The 18,426-nt window shown below is 43.0% G+C and overlaps 1 protein-coding gene across 1 annotated transcript in view; it reads left to right on the top strand.

Moving 5' to 3' along the window:
* Nucleotides 1-324: 324 nt before the first annotated feature.
* TIMP3 (TIMP metallopeptidase inhibitor 3) overlaps nt 325-18,426 on the top strand; it is a 34,785-nt gene continuing 16,683 nt past the window's right edge. Inside the window, exon 1 of the mRNA XM_010190552.1 lies at nt 325-448. Coding sequence (XP_010188854.1) covers nt 325-448 — 124 coding nt within the window. The remainder of the gene's footprint in view (nt 449-18,426) is intronic.

The following is an 18,426-nucleotide window of genomic DNA, read 5'->3' as shown; positions in this document are numbered from 1 at the left end:
CGACGAGGTAATGCGGGGATCCCATTGGTCGGGGCCGGCGGCGCCCCCGGAGCCGGAGAGGGCGCGATCCAGGCTATAACTCCGTGCACCGACCTCGCTGCGGTGCAGCGTAGCTCTGAACCTTTCAGCTGTAGGGAGCTGCGGATCTGCCGTGTCCTTCAGGCTTGTGCCGTGCTGCCGAGGACAGCGAGAGAGAGGGAGATTGAGGGGAACAGTGTGAGGAGGGAGTCAGTCAGTCAGTCGGCTGCTAAGAAGCGAGCGGACGAAATAGCGGCTGCACTCCCGCTCCGCAGAAGTGAGGAGGCAACCTCAGAGAGGGGCAGCATGACGGCGTGGCTGAGCTTCCTCGTCGCCTTCCTCTGCAGCTGGAGCCTGCGGGATTTGGTGGTGGAGGCTTGCACTTGCGTCCCCATCCACCCGCAGGACGCTTTCTGCAACTCCGATATCGGTAAGTGCCGCGGGGCGGCGGCGCCTCCTCGCCCTTCAGCTGTCCCGGGGCAAAGCGACCCCGCCGGGGCTGGGAGGGCTCCCCTGGGGAGTGGTGGGGGGAATCCAAGGCGCTTTGCGTGGGGAGGTGGCAGCTGCCCCACCGGTGCGAAACCCGCGCCTCTAGAAAGTTCTGCGGGACCCCCGAGAGGGTGCGGGCAGCAGCTGGGCTGTCACCACAAGTAAAGCCTCTTCAAAAATCCCAGGCGGTGCCTACTTTTAACATACCAGTAGTTGCAAGAGTGGCTTGTTTCCTACAGCAAGACAGAAACAAGTTTGGAAGTGTGGGCAGCCAAAATTTTCTCCACCAACCTGGTGACAAATGATGGGAGACAGGATTAGGGCGAGCCCTTTCAAGCTGCCCGTGTTGGAAGGTGCGGCTCACATAGGCTTGCCGTGCTGTGTCGATGGGCTGGAGAAGCAGGTAACAAGTGTCTCCATGCTATATGGCGATTTTACAGCTGTGCGAGGTGTGCTAACATGCATGCTTTTTTTGAAAGTTGAAACACTTGTTGGATCCTTGCTGATGTTCTCTGCTATGAGTTTTAGCATCCCTAAGGGTCTTCACTGCAAACGTGAGGTGGGGGGACAAGGGGAGCACCCACAGGCTCTCAGAGAAAGAGGTAATGGAGACTCCGGACTCAAATTCTTTGGTTGGTTTGTAGCCATGGGTGGTTAACCAAGTACGGTTGCGGATTGGTAAGGGTCTTGTGGTAAAATGAAATTGATTTAATGCTAGACGCGTGTCCGCATAACAGTAAATACAGGCTGTCACTTCAGCAGTCATGAGTCGACTGCATGAATTAGGTCTTCTCGCACCTCTGTGGATTGTCTTAGTAGCACAGTGTAAAAGGGATTGGAGGACTTTGTATGGTTGGTACCCACACAGTACTGACTCCAATTGGAGTCTGCAAAGGAATCCTCCTGGCAACTGCTATGGAAGTCAAATAGAAAATAATTCTCACTGCAGCAGAACACCCATTGCTATAAACCTTGCTAGTGGCTCTTTCAAGTTAGCCAAGCTTACTGGCAAAAAAAAAGTCTTGCCTTTAACTCCTCTACGGAAACTGCAGTTAAGCCTGGATATTAATGTCTAGTTTATATAGTGTATCTGCTCTTGAATGCCAAAAAAAAATATTACATGCTGAAAGTGCTGGGAGGGTTACAGCTTGCTTCAATGATGATAGCCTGGAAAATATTTATAAAATAGTTTTATGCTGGGGAATTCTTCCAGGAAATTGCTATATTCAAAGTTCTGTTGCCGTTTTCATAGCTTGGATCAATAAGTGTGCCACCTAAGTGGCAACTGCCAGGGAGATTGTCTCAGTAAGACTGGGAAATGATTTTTCCACAGCTGAAGCTGATGACAGCACGTGGCCTTCATTAGGTGCATTTTGGGAGAAGGTCTACTTTCTTGCTCTGATGAGGTCATGTTATACTAGATTAAGGGTAGTTTTCAGTTGAATTCAACTTCTTAAAATGTTGCTAAATAAATGTTTATGAATACATACAGACAGTATATTTTTGCTAGATGCGTAAGTGACTAGGAGTATGGTAAACTCTGAAGTTTCATATAACAATGCTCCTAAACTTTAGGGCACAAAGTTCGCTACTGTGATTTCTGGTTGGGTTCAAAGTCTTCTCCTACATCTCTTCCTTTCTCTGTTTTGGACTCTCCATTACATCTCATGCCTTGGCTGTCCTCTGAGGCATAGGAATTCAAAAAGCTGATGTTAGTGGGGCTGTCATGCCTTCAGACATCTGAGCAATGCAAAGGAGGAGAAGCAGAAGAGGAAAGAGCAACTCATTCTTGTAGATGACTTGAATGCAAGTTTTGTTAGGACTGCAGTTCTGTGTGATGGGTTCAAGCAAAAGTAAATCCTTACATTTGCTAGAACTGTCTGGATAGTGTGAAGTTTCTGCAGGCTGATATTAGTAAATGCTGCCATGTTCTTCATGTGCTGAAAGAGCAAAAAGCACACTAAAGCTTTCTGGCTCTGGAGGAGTTAATCATCTCCATGGAAACTGATGGCAGTGTACTAGTGCAGTGCTTAGACAGACTAAACTACACGCTGGGTTATAAAACACATTGTGGGGAAGAAAGGGACTTGGCAGCAAGTTTTTATCGCTCTTGAAACTCTTGACAAAACACCAGCTCAAAAGGGAGGAGTCAATGCAGTAAGGGTTGGAGCAAAAGAGCTTTTCAAAATAACTCCTAAAACAATGCAAGAAATTAACTAGCTAGGTGGCAGCCTAGGAAAGGCTTTTCATCTTCAGAAGCACTGAATATTGAAGAAGGAGAAAACCTTTAGTTCAGGGGTGTAATGCAAACTCTTACTGTTGATCTTTCATGCCTAGCCAGTGAAGTCCTACTCTCAAGTTTATTCTCTTCTCCTTTAATCTGATCTCACTAGACATTTAATTTTTGATCTTCCTGTGCCTTGGTTCTGATACAGCCTCCTAACTCTGCCGTCATTAGAAGGTTTTAATCTTTCCAGCACAGATGCTCAAATAAACCCATTGGAAAGGGCAGGATTTCAATATGTACATCCTTTGAAAGTGAAGGGTGTGGGTTTGTAAATGAAGCTTAGACTCCATACACAACAATTTTTTTTCCTTATTAAAAATAGGAGGTGGAGTGGAAGATAAACTACTGCCAAACTGGTTACAAGGGGTCTTTTCACTAAGCCTCAGTGTTCCAGCACGATGAATGGAGCAAAAGTGAAGAGGTGTGTCTCATCTGGCCCTCTGAGGTCAATCAATATTAAAATTGCTGTTTTCACTCCTGGCTTGCTTGCTTGAACTGGATCGATAAGTGCCAGAACAGGCAGTACAATAATGAGACAAACGGCAAGACAGACGGCAACTGCTATGACTTGCCATCTGAACTTTGCTTCCTCCACTCCTGCCCCCTGCCTGCAACCCCTTCCAGATGTGAATATTTTTCTTTTGTTTGAATTAAGAGACCTTTTAAAGAACAGACACCAGGCATGCTTTGTTCCATTGTGACAAAGCTGTGACATTTCCAGCTGGACATAGCTGACATGAAAAGGGCTTGTTTGTCCTTTTTTTTGCAGGAACAGCAGGAACTTTTGAGCTTGGCTGCTGAATGTTGTATTCACAGGTTTGGAAAAACACCTCCTGCCTGGCCCCCTCTGCCCCACCTCCCCTTCAGAAAAAAAATAGAGAGAGAAATAGATTAAATTGCAGGCTGGATTTTCACAAACCAATCTGCAAGTGATAAAGAAAGTATTTTGTCCACTCTACACCTATCTTGCTTTCATCTTGTGCATGCACTTCAGAAAAGAGCTATGGCACTACCAGCTGTCTCTTACCCAAGTTCAAAGGAGCTTGAAGTAACATTCCTTTCTATGATTTGTGTTGGAGGAAGAACTATCTGTTTCAGCAAGGATGCTGGTGGGTAGTGACTCTTTCTGCTCTAAATAACCTCACTCTTGGTGAGTTGGAGTTGGCAAGCTTTGGGGAGATGAAGGTAAGCTCTTAGCATCCCTCCGTGCTAATGAAGCCATTCATTCTTCCACCCTGCCATAGCTGTAGCGCTTAGCTCGCACCACCTGCAGTGTACAGCCTCCTTTGAACTGAGAATGGTGTGATATGAGAAGAGCAAGAAGCAGCAGAGAATGAGGAAGTTCATAAATTTGTTAGGCCAGAAGACTAAGCCCCTAATTGAAAACCTGCCCTTTCACTGGTTTTCTTGATTTGATCATTCCACCTTCTCACCAATAGGTTTAGAGGGATATGCAGAAGAACTTGATCATACAGATTTTGAATATGCCTTCTTTGCCTTGACATGAACTCTCTAGTGAGGTTACATGTGCTGTTTTATCCTTTCAGGCAGACAAGTAAGGTCTGCCAAATTAGTTTCAAAGTTAAAATAAAACAGCTGCAATTAATTATTATACCAGTCTTTTGAGCTGACATTTATTTAAAACAAATTTTTGGGTTATATGTCATGATAACAGTTACAGAAGTATTGTATCCACTTTGGAATCAGACTCTTGTTCAGGAAGTAATGATGTGGTTTCATTTTGGACTGAACTTCCCTTCAAGGCATTTTAGAAGCAGGAAGTCTGAGAAGCATCCTATAAAGCTTTTTTTTAAAAAAAAAAAAAAAAAAAAAACCCAAAAAACTGTGAATTTAATTTTACGTTGGAAGAAATTGAGGAGATTTGTTTAACTTTTATGGAATTCCAATGTCCATGGTAAAAACTGTGGTGAAAGAGGGTGTTCCTTGTGCCTGATCTTATCTTCTGACAGAAAGATGGCCATTCTAAACTGAATTGTCCTGTTTAATAGAAGTGGAAATAGAAGTTGGTTATTTGCTGTTTTTGTTGGTTATTTGCTGTTTTTGTTGGTTATTTGCTGTTTTTGTTGGTTATTTGCTGTTTTTGTTGGTTATTTGCTGTTTTTGTTGGTTATTTGCAATTGAAGTCCATAGCAGAGCAGAGAGATCACCTTTTGGGATCTGGAGTTTGTAACTTCTCCAAATGTATGTATTAAAAAAATGTGGTGAAAGTTAGTGTTCGGAAGATGTAGGGCAGAATGTTATATAAGGCTCCTTTGGTATCTTGTTACTATTGCATCTGCTTACTCCAGATTTCCTCCAGGAAGTAACTGCAGCAGGACCTCTGGGCCAGCAGAGAGCCAGATGTTCTAACCTTGAGTCTTAGAGCTCCTTGCTTTATGTAGACATTTCTTTCCTTCTGATTTTCACTGATTTCCCACCTGTTCTTGAGAACTCTCCACCTGCCTACTGCTCCCCTACTGTTTCTGGGAAGAAGTCGGCTGGTGGGAGAATAGGTCTGTATTGCCGTATGCAGTATTAGTGTGTTTTAGTTTAGCAAAAGTTTCCATCTGGGGGCTGAAAGGGCCTACTTTGTTCACATCTGTTATTTGGGATGAGCAGATTTGATTGATTGACCATACAAGCGACACAAGGTGACACATTTCATTCTCAGCTTCCTCAGTTGACTTCATGCTTTCCAAGATACTAGAGTCATTTGTATATGTGTCTATATCTCCTGGCCTTTCAGAGTCTTTCAGTTTTGGCATCTGATGAAGTGGATCTCTGTACTCATGTATAAACCCTCGGACAGTCATAATGGGTGGGACCAAGAATCCTTAATAGGAGCACTCAGTGAGTCACCTTGGCCTTAGTTGGGTGTTAAAGCTATACAGCTGAAAACTTTGTTTTTTGATGTAACAGCATTGTCTGAGATCATATTTCTTTATTCCTCACAGCCCCAATACCACGTGGTGCTCTTATGTAGCCCAACCAAGCACGTATTGCTGAGGAAAGGAGCCTGTTTGGTCTGGGCAGGAGGTCTTGTTATTAAATGAAACTTCTACCGGATGCTCTTTGGAAGCTCATAAGATCTAGTAAACCTTGAGAGGACAGCTTGGTTTGCGTTAGCAGGCAAGGCTGGGCATGCTGTGCTTGCCAGCTCTGAACCAGACTATGCTGAAGGACTAATTTCAGTCCTAATAATGTCTGGACTGCATGTGATTGAGTTTGCTTTTAATGAGATTTTTTTTTTGGTTCAAGGTAAAGAGGCTGTTCCTCTGATGTGCTCCTTATTTGCTCTAGACTTTCAGGGTGTGATTGTGTCTTTCACAAAATGTTATAAATTGGAAGCAACTTAAATGATACTGGTGAAATGATAGTAGTGTAAAAGATGAGAGGAACATTGGGCCTTCAAGCACCAATTAGTTAAGCACATGCAGAGTTCATTAAACTTAAAGGCCTACTGTAGCTCATTAAACCTCTGAAGAACCTCCAGATGTGACACTTGGAATTTTACTGGTGTAACTTTAATGGACTGTTACTGCTCTTTAAACTAACTACATCTTACATAGACTTCTCTGAGACAAGGTTGATCAGGACAGCTGACTATATTAGGAACTGTTGCAAGACTGCCTTAACTTCTCCTCAGCTTTGTGGCACTGAATGTTTGTTGCAAATAGCAGAGCTGAAGGTCAACCCCTTTGGTAACCCTCAGTGTGTAAGCGCTTGGGGCACGGAGGAGGGAGGCACACTGCTGGGGCTTTATTAAAACCCAGAGCTCTTCCTTTAAAGCAGATGCCTGAAAGAGCATGCCAGAATTACCCTTGCTCTGTCCAGTGGTGACTCTGCTACCAGAATTAATTGCCCATAGAGTGCTAGATCCTTCTTTAAAAACAGGATTAAACTGGTTTTGCTGTGGAATAACTTGAGAAAAGATTATAAACCAATGAATTTCAAATTTCTGCTGTTTGAAAGTATTAGGCTGGTTCTGGGCCTGAGGTAAATGAGACCAAGGTAGGTTAAATGGATTTACACCCTCTTATGCTAGATCTAAAATCTGGCCCAGTTATCAACATGGAAAGGAAATACTGGAGCAGCCTTGTAACTTGTGTAAAGCAGATGCAGTGCCACTGGTCTCAGCAGTATTTTACCGCCGTGTGTCAGAGCTGGGTTTGACTTGATGGTTTCAGGTTTCTAAGAGAAATGTTACAAACACCAGAGATCTTAAAAGTATTGTTAAAAAAAGTTAACCTACTACTGTAGTGTGAAGTAGGTCCCTTGAGTGACCAGAGTGAAGATTTAACACATTAAATGACAATGTCTAATAACATAAAAATGCAAGTAGTTTTACACAACCCTGATTATTTTATTTATTCAACGCTTTTGCCAGCTAGAAAAGATCCTGGGAGTCTTTTGGAAACAAGATAGAAGTTTCTTGAGTTACGTGCTGGTAAAATAAACGTTGACTATGAATAGTCCAAATTCCTGCTAGTGTTTATGTAAGACCTTTCCAAAGGGCTATTTCAGCCCTTAGAAACAGTATACAGACAATAAAACTCAAGTTAAATAGTAGAGATGTGCATGTGCAAAAAATAACATCAAACCTCATCAACTATCATCAACACTTTGCCTGAGATGAAGAATCTCATTTTTATTTTAGGAAGAAAGGAGATGATTTGGAGTGTCCTTCCTAGGTCTGAAATGCATCAGGAACAGAGAGCAGTACTTGGGGAGAATGCTGGAGAGGGCATGGTTAACTTGGAGATAAGGTCTTGGGCTGTGCTAGTGGGGAATGAGTGGTCTGTGTCAGTGGGCTCAGCTCTGAAAACAATCTGTCTTGGTACAGGTGAGGGAAGAGGATAAGCACAGCAATAGGCTCAATGGGAAATCTGTAATGGGAGGAGATATTTAGGAACTGTAGGAGTGGCAAAGGCCCTTCAAAGACTAGTCTTGGAGTATGAGGAGGATTACTGGAGAAGAGAGAGATGTTGTGTGGAAGCACTGTTGAAGAATTAGATACAGGCTAGTCAAGCTAAGAAGACTCAAGAGCTGTGACACATGGTAGACCACCCCATCTGAAACTGTGGGGCATGCCCAAGATGGATCTAATCCATCCAGGAGAGTGAATGGCAGGCTAACCCACATGAAACAGTCAGATGCTCTACTGAATGATCTCTAACAGCTTGTAGCATGTTTATTTCTAATTGCCAGTCAAGGCTTAGGCTTTGAAAAAGCCTGGCTGGGTGGACTAGCCATGGGCAGAGCACAAGCACTTTACTCTAGCTGGTCTCTAGCCAAGCTGTTGCCTTCCTCCATTCAGATGAATTCAGAGCTTCTTCAAACAGCCCTTCAAAAAGTGCCAGTTGCATGGGTGTGTGTGCAGAGCTTGGTCTCCTTTTATTTTTGCCAGGTGAGTTATAAGGAAAATACAACTTAGCTGGAAAATGATGCAGGAGAAGCAAATGAAATTAAGCCAGATGTAATGCTGTCAAAAGGTATTTTTGATATACCTGAAGTGGTAAGCTGACCTGCTGCAGACAGGAGATAAGAGAGCATGCAAATGACAGAGCCATTGTTGTTCATCACTTACTGGTTGTGGTCAAAAATAAAGTCTAATGAAAAGTCCAGTGTTCCTTAGTTACCCATTTGTTGTTAAAGTGTCAGAACACTGTAATCCTGCTGGTTCTTAAGAGCTTAGAACTAGGTTATTAGGGAGGTAAAGAAAGGTATGTGAAAGGACCCAAGGATGACCCAAGGATGAAAAATAGACCCCATAGATTTTTCCATTCTTAATTCCTTGATTTTGATGTGAAAAGGCCATCTGCTGACCTGCACGATCACTGGTACTTCAGTAAAGCAGATATACATTGCACAATGCTTGCACAGATAGTAATGGCTACGCCAGGTGCAATAGCATGAAGGTAAGACATTATTACTTCTTGTTTCCTAGTAGTTAATTTAAAAATAAAAACCCAAATCCCCCAACAACATATAGGAAACAGGAGTACTTCTGTTCCACTGGCCATGTTCAAAATGACCCAAGTTCCTGCTGGCCTAGACTGAAGGGCATGAATCTTAACTCCATGTTGTATTGTAATTACAGTATGGGGACTTCTGTTTCCTTTTTTCCATGTTTCCCTCTGTCTTGGGTGTTACTGCAGTGCAGCCTGTAGGGAGGCCTGCTGGCATTATGTTAGTCTGTTATTTTTCTATAGAAGAGCACTGGAGCATTTGTTCTGACAAGAAGTTCAGTCTCTCATGCTCAGTGAATACATGAACAAGCAAAGATGTTGCTCCTCTGATGTTTAATCAGCCCTCAAATTTCTTGGATCAGCTGTAAATGGGAAGCTCTCCCCCTAGTGAGCAGGTTTGGGTGTCTATCTCTGAACAGTTAAAATGGGAAAAAATGTGCTTGCTTGTACCAGGACAGGAACACCACAGAATGGAAAACTTCCACTTGACTTTGAAAGACAGGAAATGGCTGGCGTTGGAAAGGCAACAGGTAGAGGAGAAGAGAGCCAGAGGATATCTGTACAAAACCAGCTATTCCCCAGACACCTCACCTTCAGCTCCATGTTCGTTTAGGGGAAGGAGCTCCAGGCTGGCCCCACCATTCCAAGCCCTTTATGCACTTTCCAAACACCCTCCCCAGTTTCCTACTTCCTGCCTCTTCTGGCGTTGCTATAAATACCTTGCCTGCCTTTCATAGGTCTAGAGAAATGCACATTGCAGATTAAAGGGGACTGAGAGGACAGTAGGAAACAGCCTTTAGACCTGCTCTTGTGAAGTGCACACTTGCTGGGTCCTCTGCTTTAACTTGTGAAGTGTGAGGTTGCTTGGTCCTCTGCTTTTAATTTCTCTGGGAAAAATGGAGGGAGGTCTTTAAGAGTGAAACATTCTCCCTTTTTATCATGCTCACCTCTGGACTAGGATACATGGGCCTGTTTCTGAGTAAACAGTTTCTTCCAATAAATAATATAGTACATATGGTACAGAGCTAAAAGCTGAAAAATTTATGGTAATTGGGAGAAGGGAGGGTGGGGAAAAGAGGTTTAAAAAGGAACAGCAGACAGTAGTCAAGGGACCACACTACATGGAAAAGTATAGCACTTGCAGTAATGAATACTTTAAATGTACTGGTGAAGAGGATCAGTCCAACAGGAAATAAAACAGCAAAGTGACCCTTGGGGCACTTAAGTAGCCATCATGTACAGTACTTCAATAGCCACAAAATACAGGGCCCTCCCCTTAGCATCCTGCAGGGCAAAAATCACAAACCCAGAGAAGCGTGGGAAGACAAGAGCAGCAGTTCCTGTGCAAGAGCCTCAGTATTATGAAGGATTGTGCTGAGGGTAAGGGCAGAATGAGTTCTTAAGTCCTTTATTTTACTTCTCCGAATATGATGAGCAACACCTGTCCTTTTTTTCTTTTGTTGTTTTATTTTTTTCCAAGAGGGTGGGAGATTAAGGATTTAGTTGGTTATTTCCTCAGAGGATCAAGATAAAAAGACGACGTCAATAAGTCTGTTTCCATCTTCTCTACAGACAGTATATTTTCAATAGAATTAAGCAGCTGTCCTGCTTTTTCCTCACTGTGAAACAGTTTGCAGCTTCACAGAGAAGCACAGAAATAGGGGATTCCACAGTATCAATCAGCACTCTGAGGTGGCACTTGAAGAGACCTTGAATTATCACAGGAAGGTTTTAATGGAATATTATCCATTCAGAGAGAAGCTTGGCTAGAACTGGTGGCAAACAGCCAGTGACCCTTATCAGTATGTTGCCTTTAACACGTTTACTTCGGAACAAGCACCTTGCGGCAGAACCTGTGATGGTGAGTCATGTGCATCATCCAGCTAGACTGGAGTTCTGATGCTGATAAAATATACCTCCCAGAAGTGCAATGTGGGATAGTCTGACTTTCCCATAGCCCCCTTCTGTGGCTGTCATCCTAATTCCTTGTAGTTAAAGATTGATTCAAACCCTGCAGTTTTAAGTTCCTTTCAAAACTCTTTAAAGGCATTTGTTATTTTAACTCTGAAGACTCTATTTTTGTTATGAGTATGAATGGCTAATCTACCTCCCACATGCATTCTAAATTGCAGCTATCTTTTCAGTTTCCCAGTGTATTCTGGTTTGCTGTTACTCTCTTTGACTGGGAGGCCAACTGTTGGGAGATGGGAATTGTGTATTTACTCTCATTTTGTTCTGAGGATTCTCCTGATGCCAAATAATTACGGGACTATAAAGCTAGGACTAATAAATCCTTGTGTCACAGGGGCCTACATCCCTCTGTGTTGTGTGATTTAGCAGGAGCCTGCTGGGGTAGCAATGTGAGCTTGATCCCAAGGAGACTTTTCCTTTCCAACAGTTTTACTCTCTTGAAAAACAGCAAGTGGAGTGGGAAGCGGGTCCTTACTGGCCTTTATTCCTATGCCATATTGAAGAAGTAATGTAGACTGAAAAAAGCAGACAGCACCTGTGTATTTGGCTGGATGGGAAACAAAGCTTTCACTAGTACCGGAAAGTTTTCAAGCCAATAGGTTCCTTCCTGTAAGTGCAAGATCTCATGTTTGTTTGAATGCTCTTCTCTCATACCGATTTCCTCCAGTACTAATGGTTGTTGGAAGAGGTAGGGTAAAGGAAAGCACCAGGTCTTTCTTTTCCTCCTGTCTCAAACTGTTTTCCTGTTTGTCTTTTATGCAGTATGGCCTTTGACGTAAACTTTGTCCTTTGTGCTGTTCAAAGCTCCCCTCCTCTGGATTTAACAACATTGCCGACATACATCCTGACTAGGTGGCCTTTTTGACGGAGGGACAGGAGAGCAAACAGAACAGGGTCCTAGGGTGACAGTTCTCTTGGCACACCTAGGGGTTCACATTTTTTTACAGGCTCTGTATTTATTCTTCGAGCCATCATAAGGTCAGCACATGGCAGTGTTCCTTCCAGTGTATATTCCTCAATATCTATGTGGACCAAGAAGGAAAGATTGACCAAAGTTGTTACTGAAAGATTATTGTGGTGATGCTTTGAGGCAGCACCACCAGACTATACTGCTGAAAAATATGAAAAAGTCAGTTTTTGTTCCAAAACCCCAGAGTCCTGAAAGGGAGTGGAAGATTTCAAAGCAGTTTTCTAAGAGGAGCTGCTCAGCTTACTTGGACTTCAGAGCTCACAGCAGCCATCTGAACTTGGGCAATTAGAACTGAAATGCTGATGCATGTTGTTTCTCTGAATTTTGGACTGTATCTATTTTTTCCTTATGAGAACATCTCCCCTGAAGTTGCTGCAACAGCTGTATTGTCATAAACATGCTGAAATTCAGTTTTGTGCACAACTACTGTACAGTGGAATCAACAGAGCTATAATGGTTAAAACACAATTTAAAAATCTCACTTCTGTATTCCCAGAGTAATTTCTCTTGGCAAAGACCAAGCACTGAATGGAACTATACACTCATGAGCTAGCTACACGTTTTCCTGCCAATTTATTAGCAAGAGCAAGCAGAATCTGTGTTCCTTTCACCCAGAAAACTGCATTTTGGTGAGATTTCACTATAATCATAGTGGTTTCAGCCCCATTTTGGTTTTATAATACGTTGGCAGCAAAGCTACAGCTGACAGGAGCAGGCAGTGCCAGTCTGTTTTCTGTAGCAGCAGTAATGTGTCAACTGTTGAAGGTGTATTTCTTCCCTGCCCTGTTTGGAAGGTGGCAGGGGAATCCTTACTTGTCTTGGTGCATTGTCACTGAAATCCCTTACTAAAAAATGTTACTGCAAACTGTGGCAATGAGAATGTAATCTGTGGCTGTTTTGCATAGCTGGTTAATTTGTTGGTTTTGTTTTTAAGCCAACTTGTGACTCTCTGAGGCTAGTGCTGCTCCAAACCTTATTAATAGCAGTCCTTGACATTTTAGTGGGTTTGTATTTTCATTATTATTCATACATGCTTATTTCTGGATTTGCTAATACGCGTTTTCACTTCCTCAGCTTTCTTGCTTGTGGAAGGAAGCAGTGGAAGAAAACAGTGTGCACCAATAGCCTGGTTTTGTTAACTGGGGTTGGGCTTATCCCACAATATTAGAAGTGGATGTTAAAACTATGCATTGGTAAGCCACACCTCTGAATTTTCTCAAGGGAAAAAACTATTGTAACTATTCTTAGTTGGTATATTAAGTGTGAAACTAAGCAGTTACAAGGGGATGAACAACTGTATTCAGAGGGAGTGACTGTGCTTCTGCCCTCTTCTCAGAGCTACAACAGTTCAATGTTCTTGACTCTGTGTTTCCCTGAGTGTAGTGGAAAATCAGAGCCGAGCAAGGCTGCTACAAGCCCAGTTTTAGACGTGTGCCTCGTGTGCGTGTGTGTACATCTCGCTGTTCGCTGATGACCCTGATGACTTCTTGAACTTTTAGTGACAATGCGGCTGTCTGTTCATGCTGCTAATTAACCCTAAAGCTGATTCCTCCCTCCCCCTCGTTATCCATTCTGTGAATGAGATGTGAAAACAAGAAGACTACTTTTCCCGTGCCCTTAGGGCTGTCTGAGCCTGGCAGCAGTGACCCTGCTTGAGCAGGACTGAAAGACCTGCTGCGCAATGGCCCATGCGCCTTTTAAACAGGTTATTAAAATTCCACCTTCTCCCCGTCCCTCCAGTCCTGTCACAGTTTGGAGCGAAGGCACTTGGGGGAAAACAGCTGCAGGAATAACTTTCCCTCCTTTCTTTTGGGAAAGGCAGAGACAGCTGTTCAATTTGTAAGTCAAGGGATTCCACCACTACTTCTTTAGGGCCTGATCAGTGGCAGGATTCCCACTGGGTTCAACAGGCAGTTGAAGGAAGCAGCTTCAGGAAGCATTCTGCAATCAAACAATGGCGCTTCAAAATGTTGGAAACGGCTAGAAAGGAAAAAGAGAGTAGGAAAGCATTTGTCACAGGGTTGACTTGCTGACTTGCCTGCATTCTCAAAGTACAAGCACTCAGCAGGACGGTGTTTTACTTGAGGAACAGATTAAATTAGTGTTTGTGGGATCCTAAGTCACTTTTTAAAGATAGCTCTAGTACATCTATGTTCACTTACAGTATGCAGTGTTGACAGACTTCTATTGGCATGGTGAACTAAAGGACTGATCTCTGATGTTGAATGCTTATTTTAGTTTAGATACGCCTTGAGATCACGGGGATAATGGCTTACTTTTTGAAATTATGCCAGTTCTCAGCACCTGCAGCTCTTACTGCTATGGATTTACTTGCTTGGGGGAAAATGGAATTGACTCTTGCTTCTGTCATGAGAGCTTGTTGTCACCTCTGATTTATACAGTGAAAGTCTAGAAACTTGCTGGAGAGGGTCAGAATTCCATAGAAAATTTTGAAATGGTGGGAATCTATTCAATCTGAAATGTGAGGGGAAAATGAAAATAGCAAAGTTTTCAGTATGGAATTTTCTGAAAGAAGTGATCCTGATGCACCTGAATATAATGTTTTGAAGGGTTAATTCAAAACACCCATTTTGAACAAAGGTGTCATTTCACTTCAACATTTAGAATTCGAGTGCAGTTGAAGAGAAATACTGATTCAGGATGAAAAGGGGTCTCAGTTTTTCTGAGAAGAAAAATAAAAACCAATTTTGCTGAAGTTGATGTTTCCCTTAGAAATTTGTGACCTAAGTAAAACTATGTTTCCTGACTGGAAAAAGCATTTCCAGAAACATTTCTACCAGTCCTATCCCTGATGGCTTAACAGTAACAGCCTCCCCTTCTGGAAGTGCTGATTTTGATCAGGTTACTGGCTACCTCTCAAGCTGGGAGAGATTTCAGGTCATTAGCCCTCCGGGGTTTATAGTTAGCTTTTTCTGGATGCTGAGAATTCCCTTCAAAACACAAATCTACATAGCCCTCGCTTGCTCCAGTCCTTGGCAATGGGCAGTTCTCCTTGGGTTTGCTGCATTAATGAATAAACAAGTTTGTGGTTGTGCCACTGCCACTGGACTGAGACGAGGTATTTCCCCTTGTGTTTCTGTTGGTTCCCTCTCTGTCAATGTTTAAACATGCTTACACCTGTGTTCCAGGTGCGAGCCTAACTGGAGTTCTGAAAAACTGGCTCTTGAGTGGGGGGGGGGGGGTTTTTGAAAAACGGGGTGTTGGGTGGGGGGGGGGGGTTCATTACTTTGCCAAAATAGTCCTGGTACAGCAGTGTCGCAGGGGACCAAGACAGGCAGGAAGCAGTCAGGCTTGGCGTATACCCTGGAAATGATTACCCTTATCTGTAAACAAGTGGCAGTGCAGTGTCCAGAGAACTTCTGCCTCCCAAAACAGTTAATGAGCCTTAGAGCATTTAGAAGTGGCAGTCACTGTGCCAGAGCGTCTTTGAAATGACTATCCAAACATAGCTTGTGACATTTTGTTTTTGTTTTTCTAAGAAGTTACGAGGACACATAAGAAGTGATACCAGAATGGCAGGCTTACCTCCCCCAGCTTGGAACTTTATGAAAACTTTTGGTAAGAATATTTTACTGAGCTCCCAAACACCATTAGCACAGATGAGCTGACTGGTAGGTTCACTTTAAGTACATCTCCATCAGATTCATATGGTCAGAGTTGAGAATATCCATATAAAAACCACTAATAAGCAATACTGACTAGGAATACAGCAGTATGGGTTAGTCTTGGACTTGTGCAAAAGAAAAAAAATAAAAAAGGTCAACAATTGGTGGTAGACAGGCACTGTAACCATTCAGTGGGTGCTTACAGAAGTCTAGCTAGGAGTCATATCTGATTAATATTTCATTGGTAGCATCAGGACGCATATGAGTGTCCGAGTAATGACACACAGCTTCTTGAAATCTGTTCTGATTATTGCTTATTGGGCTGTTCAAGAACATAAAATATTGATTAAGAGTTTGTATGAAGGAGTTTTGGGTAATAAAAGAACAAGATGGTTATACTGTTTCTCTCTCCACTGCAGTTTCTGGAACAACTTGGGCCAGTCTGTCAGTAGGACAGTCAGGGAGTTTCTGAGAACTCTTTGAAGAACCAAGGTAACTGGCCAGTGTCTGCCCACCCTTTCTGCTGTGAGTGCTCTGTGTCATTGCACAGGGAAAATCCTTTGTCTTCAGAGCCAGAGGATGTACAGCATACAGTATTTATGTTACTCATTTAAAGAGTTGTTGCTTATAGATGCTGTTAGACTTCCAGGTCTTCTCATTGCTTCCTTCATGAGATGTCTCATATCATTGCTCTCCTCTTTTTTTTTTTTCCCTTTCAGTTTGTGAGCAAACTGGTCAGTGTGAGGTTAGTCCTGATACTGTCCTGATCCTGACCTGTAGTCTGACTGGAAATTGTGGTACAGGAGGCTGATTCAGGACTTGGGGAGGCTTCCCACTTTCTTCATTGAATCAGGATCCAAATGCTGTATCTTAAGTCTATACATGGTGCTCAGGCTCCAGAGTAAAATTTTTTGTGTAGCTAAGCTCAGCTACATAGTATTAATGACTGTGTTTACATAATAGACATTAATAAAATGAGTAGTTAGTAAATTCCTTAAGCATTATGATAAACCAGAACTGTGTCATAGATGCATCCAGGTTATGAACAGTTTGCAGAAGCTGTCAGCTTCTGAACCACTTATAATGGCTCAAGAATGGTGGGCAAAAGTACTGGCCTCTCACAGGAGAAATTGTTTGAATGCAGGCATAATTCCATAGTTCAGCATGCCCAATATTAGGTCCTGTCAGGTCCAGGGCAAATAGGAACAACAGAGCAGCACATAGAGGCCTGACCTGGTTAAGTATGTATACCTCTTCGGCGTGGACAGCTGCTTAGCCTATCAGTTTAATGCAAGTTTTCTAATGCAGGAAGGAATTTGCAGGCCCACCCAGTACCCTTGAAATCTATACATGTTCCCAAACAGTTCTTCCTCTCTAGCTCCTACGTGCAAAATTGAGTGTAAACCATGTGATCGGCGGAGTGCAGCCTCCTTGCAGAATGCTGGCACCCATCCCGGCTGGGCGAGGTGCTGAAGCGAGGAGAGGCCTCTGAAGTAAGTTGCTGAAGCAGGGAGTGTCCAGACCTGTGGCTTTTGATACTCCCTGTTTTGAAGAGTTTACTTGGGCTGTCAGAGCTGCCCTATTTCAGGGCAGGAGAAAACTGCTTTCAGATGTTCTCTTTAGCAGGTTTCCTTCCTTCTCCTCCTCCTGTTGGATCATTTGGATGTGAACTCCCAGTGCATTCATGGATTGCACGGTGGGTTAATGAAGACTAATAAATAGGCAGATCTGGCTCAAGAATTCTCTGTTGCCTCCTTGAAAAATACAGTGATTAATTTATTACACTTATTAACTCCAGATATCCCATAGTGGAAATACAGCACTAAGGAACGAAGACATGCCAGTTCTACGTATCTGGCTTTGTAGCCGTCTCACTATGACATGAAATGTGAAGTAGCATCTACCAGGTTCAGCCCTGCACATTTGCTGTATGTATGGGTTGAATGCTGGATCAGAGCATCTTTCCCACCTTCCTCTTGAGATGTATGTGAGCAGTCTGTTGGCTGCTTGGTGAAGATAGTGGTTTTGTTCTAAGAACCAGATATCAAGTTGCAACACAACAGCTTGCAGAAAGAAAGACTATAACCCAGCAGAGCAACTTATCTACAGCTTTGCAGGTTAAGGACTTTTCTTGCTCAGCAGAACTGAAACTTCCTGGGAAATTTGCAGTCAGAGAGAATAAATGGAACAGAAGGATGCAGCTGTGCTGCCTCTTCACCCTCAAATCTCCTCACTGTACCCATTTTGATGTACAGGTAAAAGCAATGCCATTTGAATACTTGCAGCAACAGACATCACATTTGAGGACTGTGTATTAACCTTGCTTAGGATCAGCAGTACTTTATTCTTTAAGCAGTGCCCATTACCTCAAGGGAGTAAGTGTGCCCTGTGTGAACCAAAAAGGGATTTCTGTGATTGTAGTAGGTTCTTTAAAATACCACTTGATCCATTTAATCACTCTAGCACTCATTCTTGTAGTTTATAACCATGATCTGTGGAAATGAAAGATCAGCCTCACTTGCAACTGTATCACTAAATCACAGGCAAAGGACATGTTTTCTTCTTGCAGAGGCCGCTCCCCTAACTTTACTTCTTTAGGCAATTTATCTCTCATCATATGCTGCAATTTGCCTTCCATGTTACTGCTTACTTGATGGGTTGGGAAATGATCAATGCCAGATGCACATTCCTTTCAGGCAGTAAATGGCTCCTGCAGCAGTAAGCCATGTGCACCAGCTCCTTGTTCATTAAAATCGCATATGGTTTCCATTTGCCCGTAATTGGTCTCACTTCAGCTCTGCCATAGTCTCTGAGTGGAGTGCTTAGAGCTGTGGCTCCTTCGAATAACTCCAAAGAGTGATGAGAAACCAGAGCCATGTCTGTCTCAGCCTGGCTTCCCCTTGTCCTGTATATACTCTGTCTAGAAGTACTGGATCTGGGAGTAAGGACTGAGTTAAATCTTACTGCGCAAATCTTATGTAGACCAAAAGAAAAATGGAAAAGGTGTTTTGCGTTGAGCATTGCCTGACCAGCGTTGAGTCATGGGCTTGTTATTTTTATCCACTGTTGTAAGCTGGCTTTGTAAATGCTTTTGTG

Source organism: Mesitornis unicolor, unplaced genomic scaffold, assembly GCF_000695765.1.
Source record: "Mesitornis unicolor isolate BGI_N332 unplaced genomic scaffold, ASM69576v1 scaffold24098, whole genome shotgun sequence".
Classification (NCBI taxonomy): domain Eukaryota; kingdom Metazoa; phylum Chordata; class Aves; order Mesitornithiformes; family Mesitornithidae; genus Mesitornis; species Mesitornis unicolor.
Note: the sequence above shows the minus strand (reverse complement) of the source record. Positions and strands in the feature narration are given on the sequence as shown.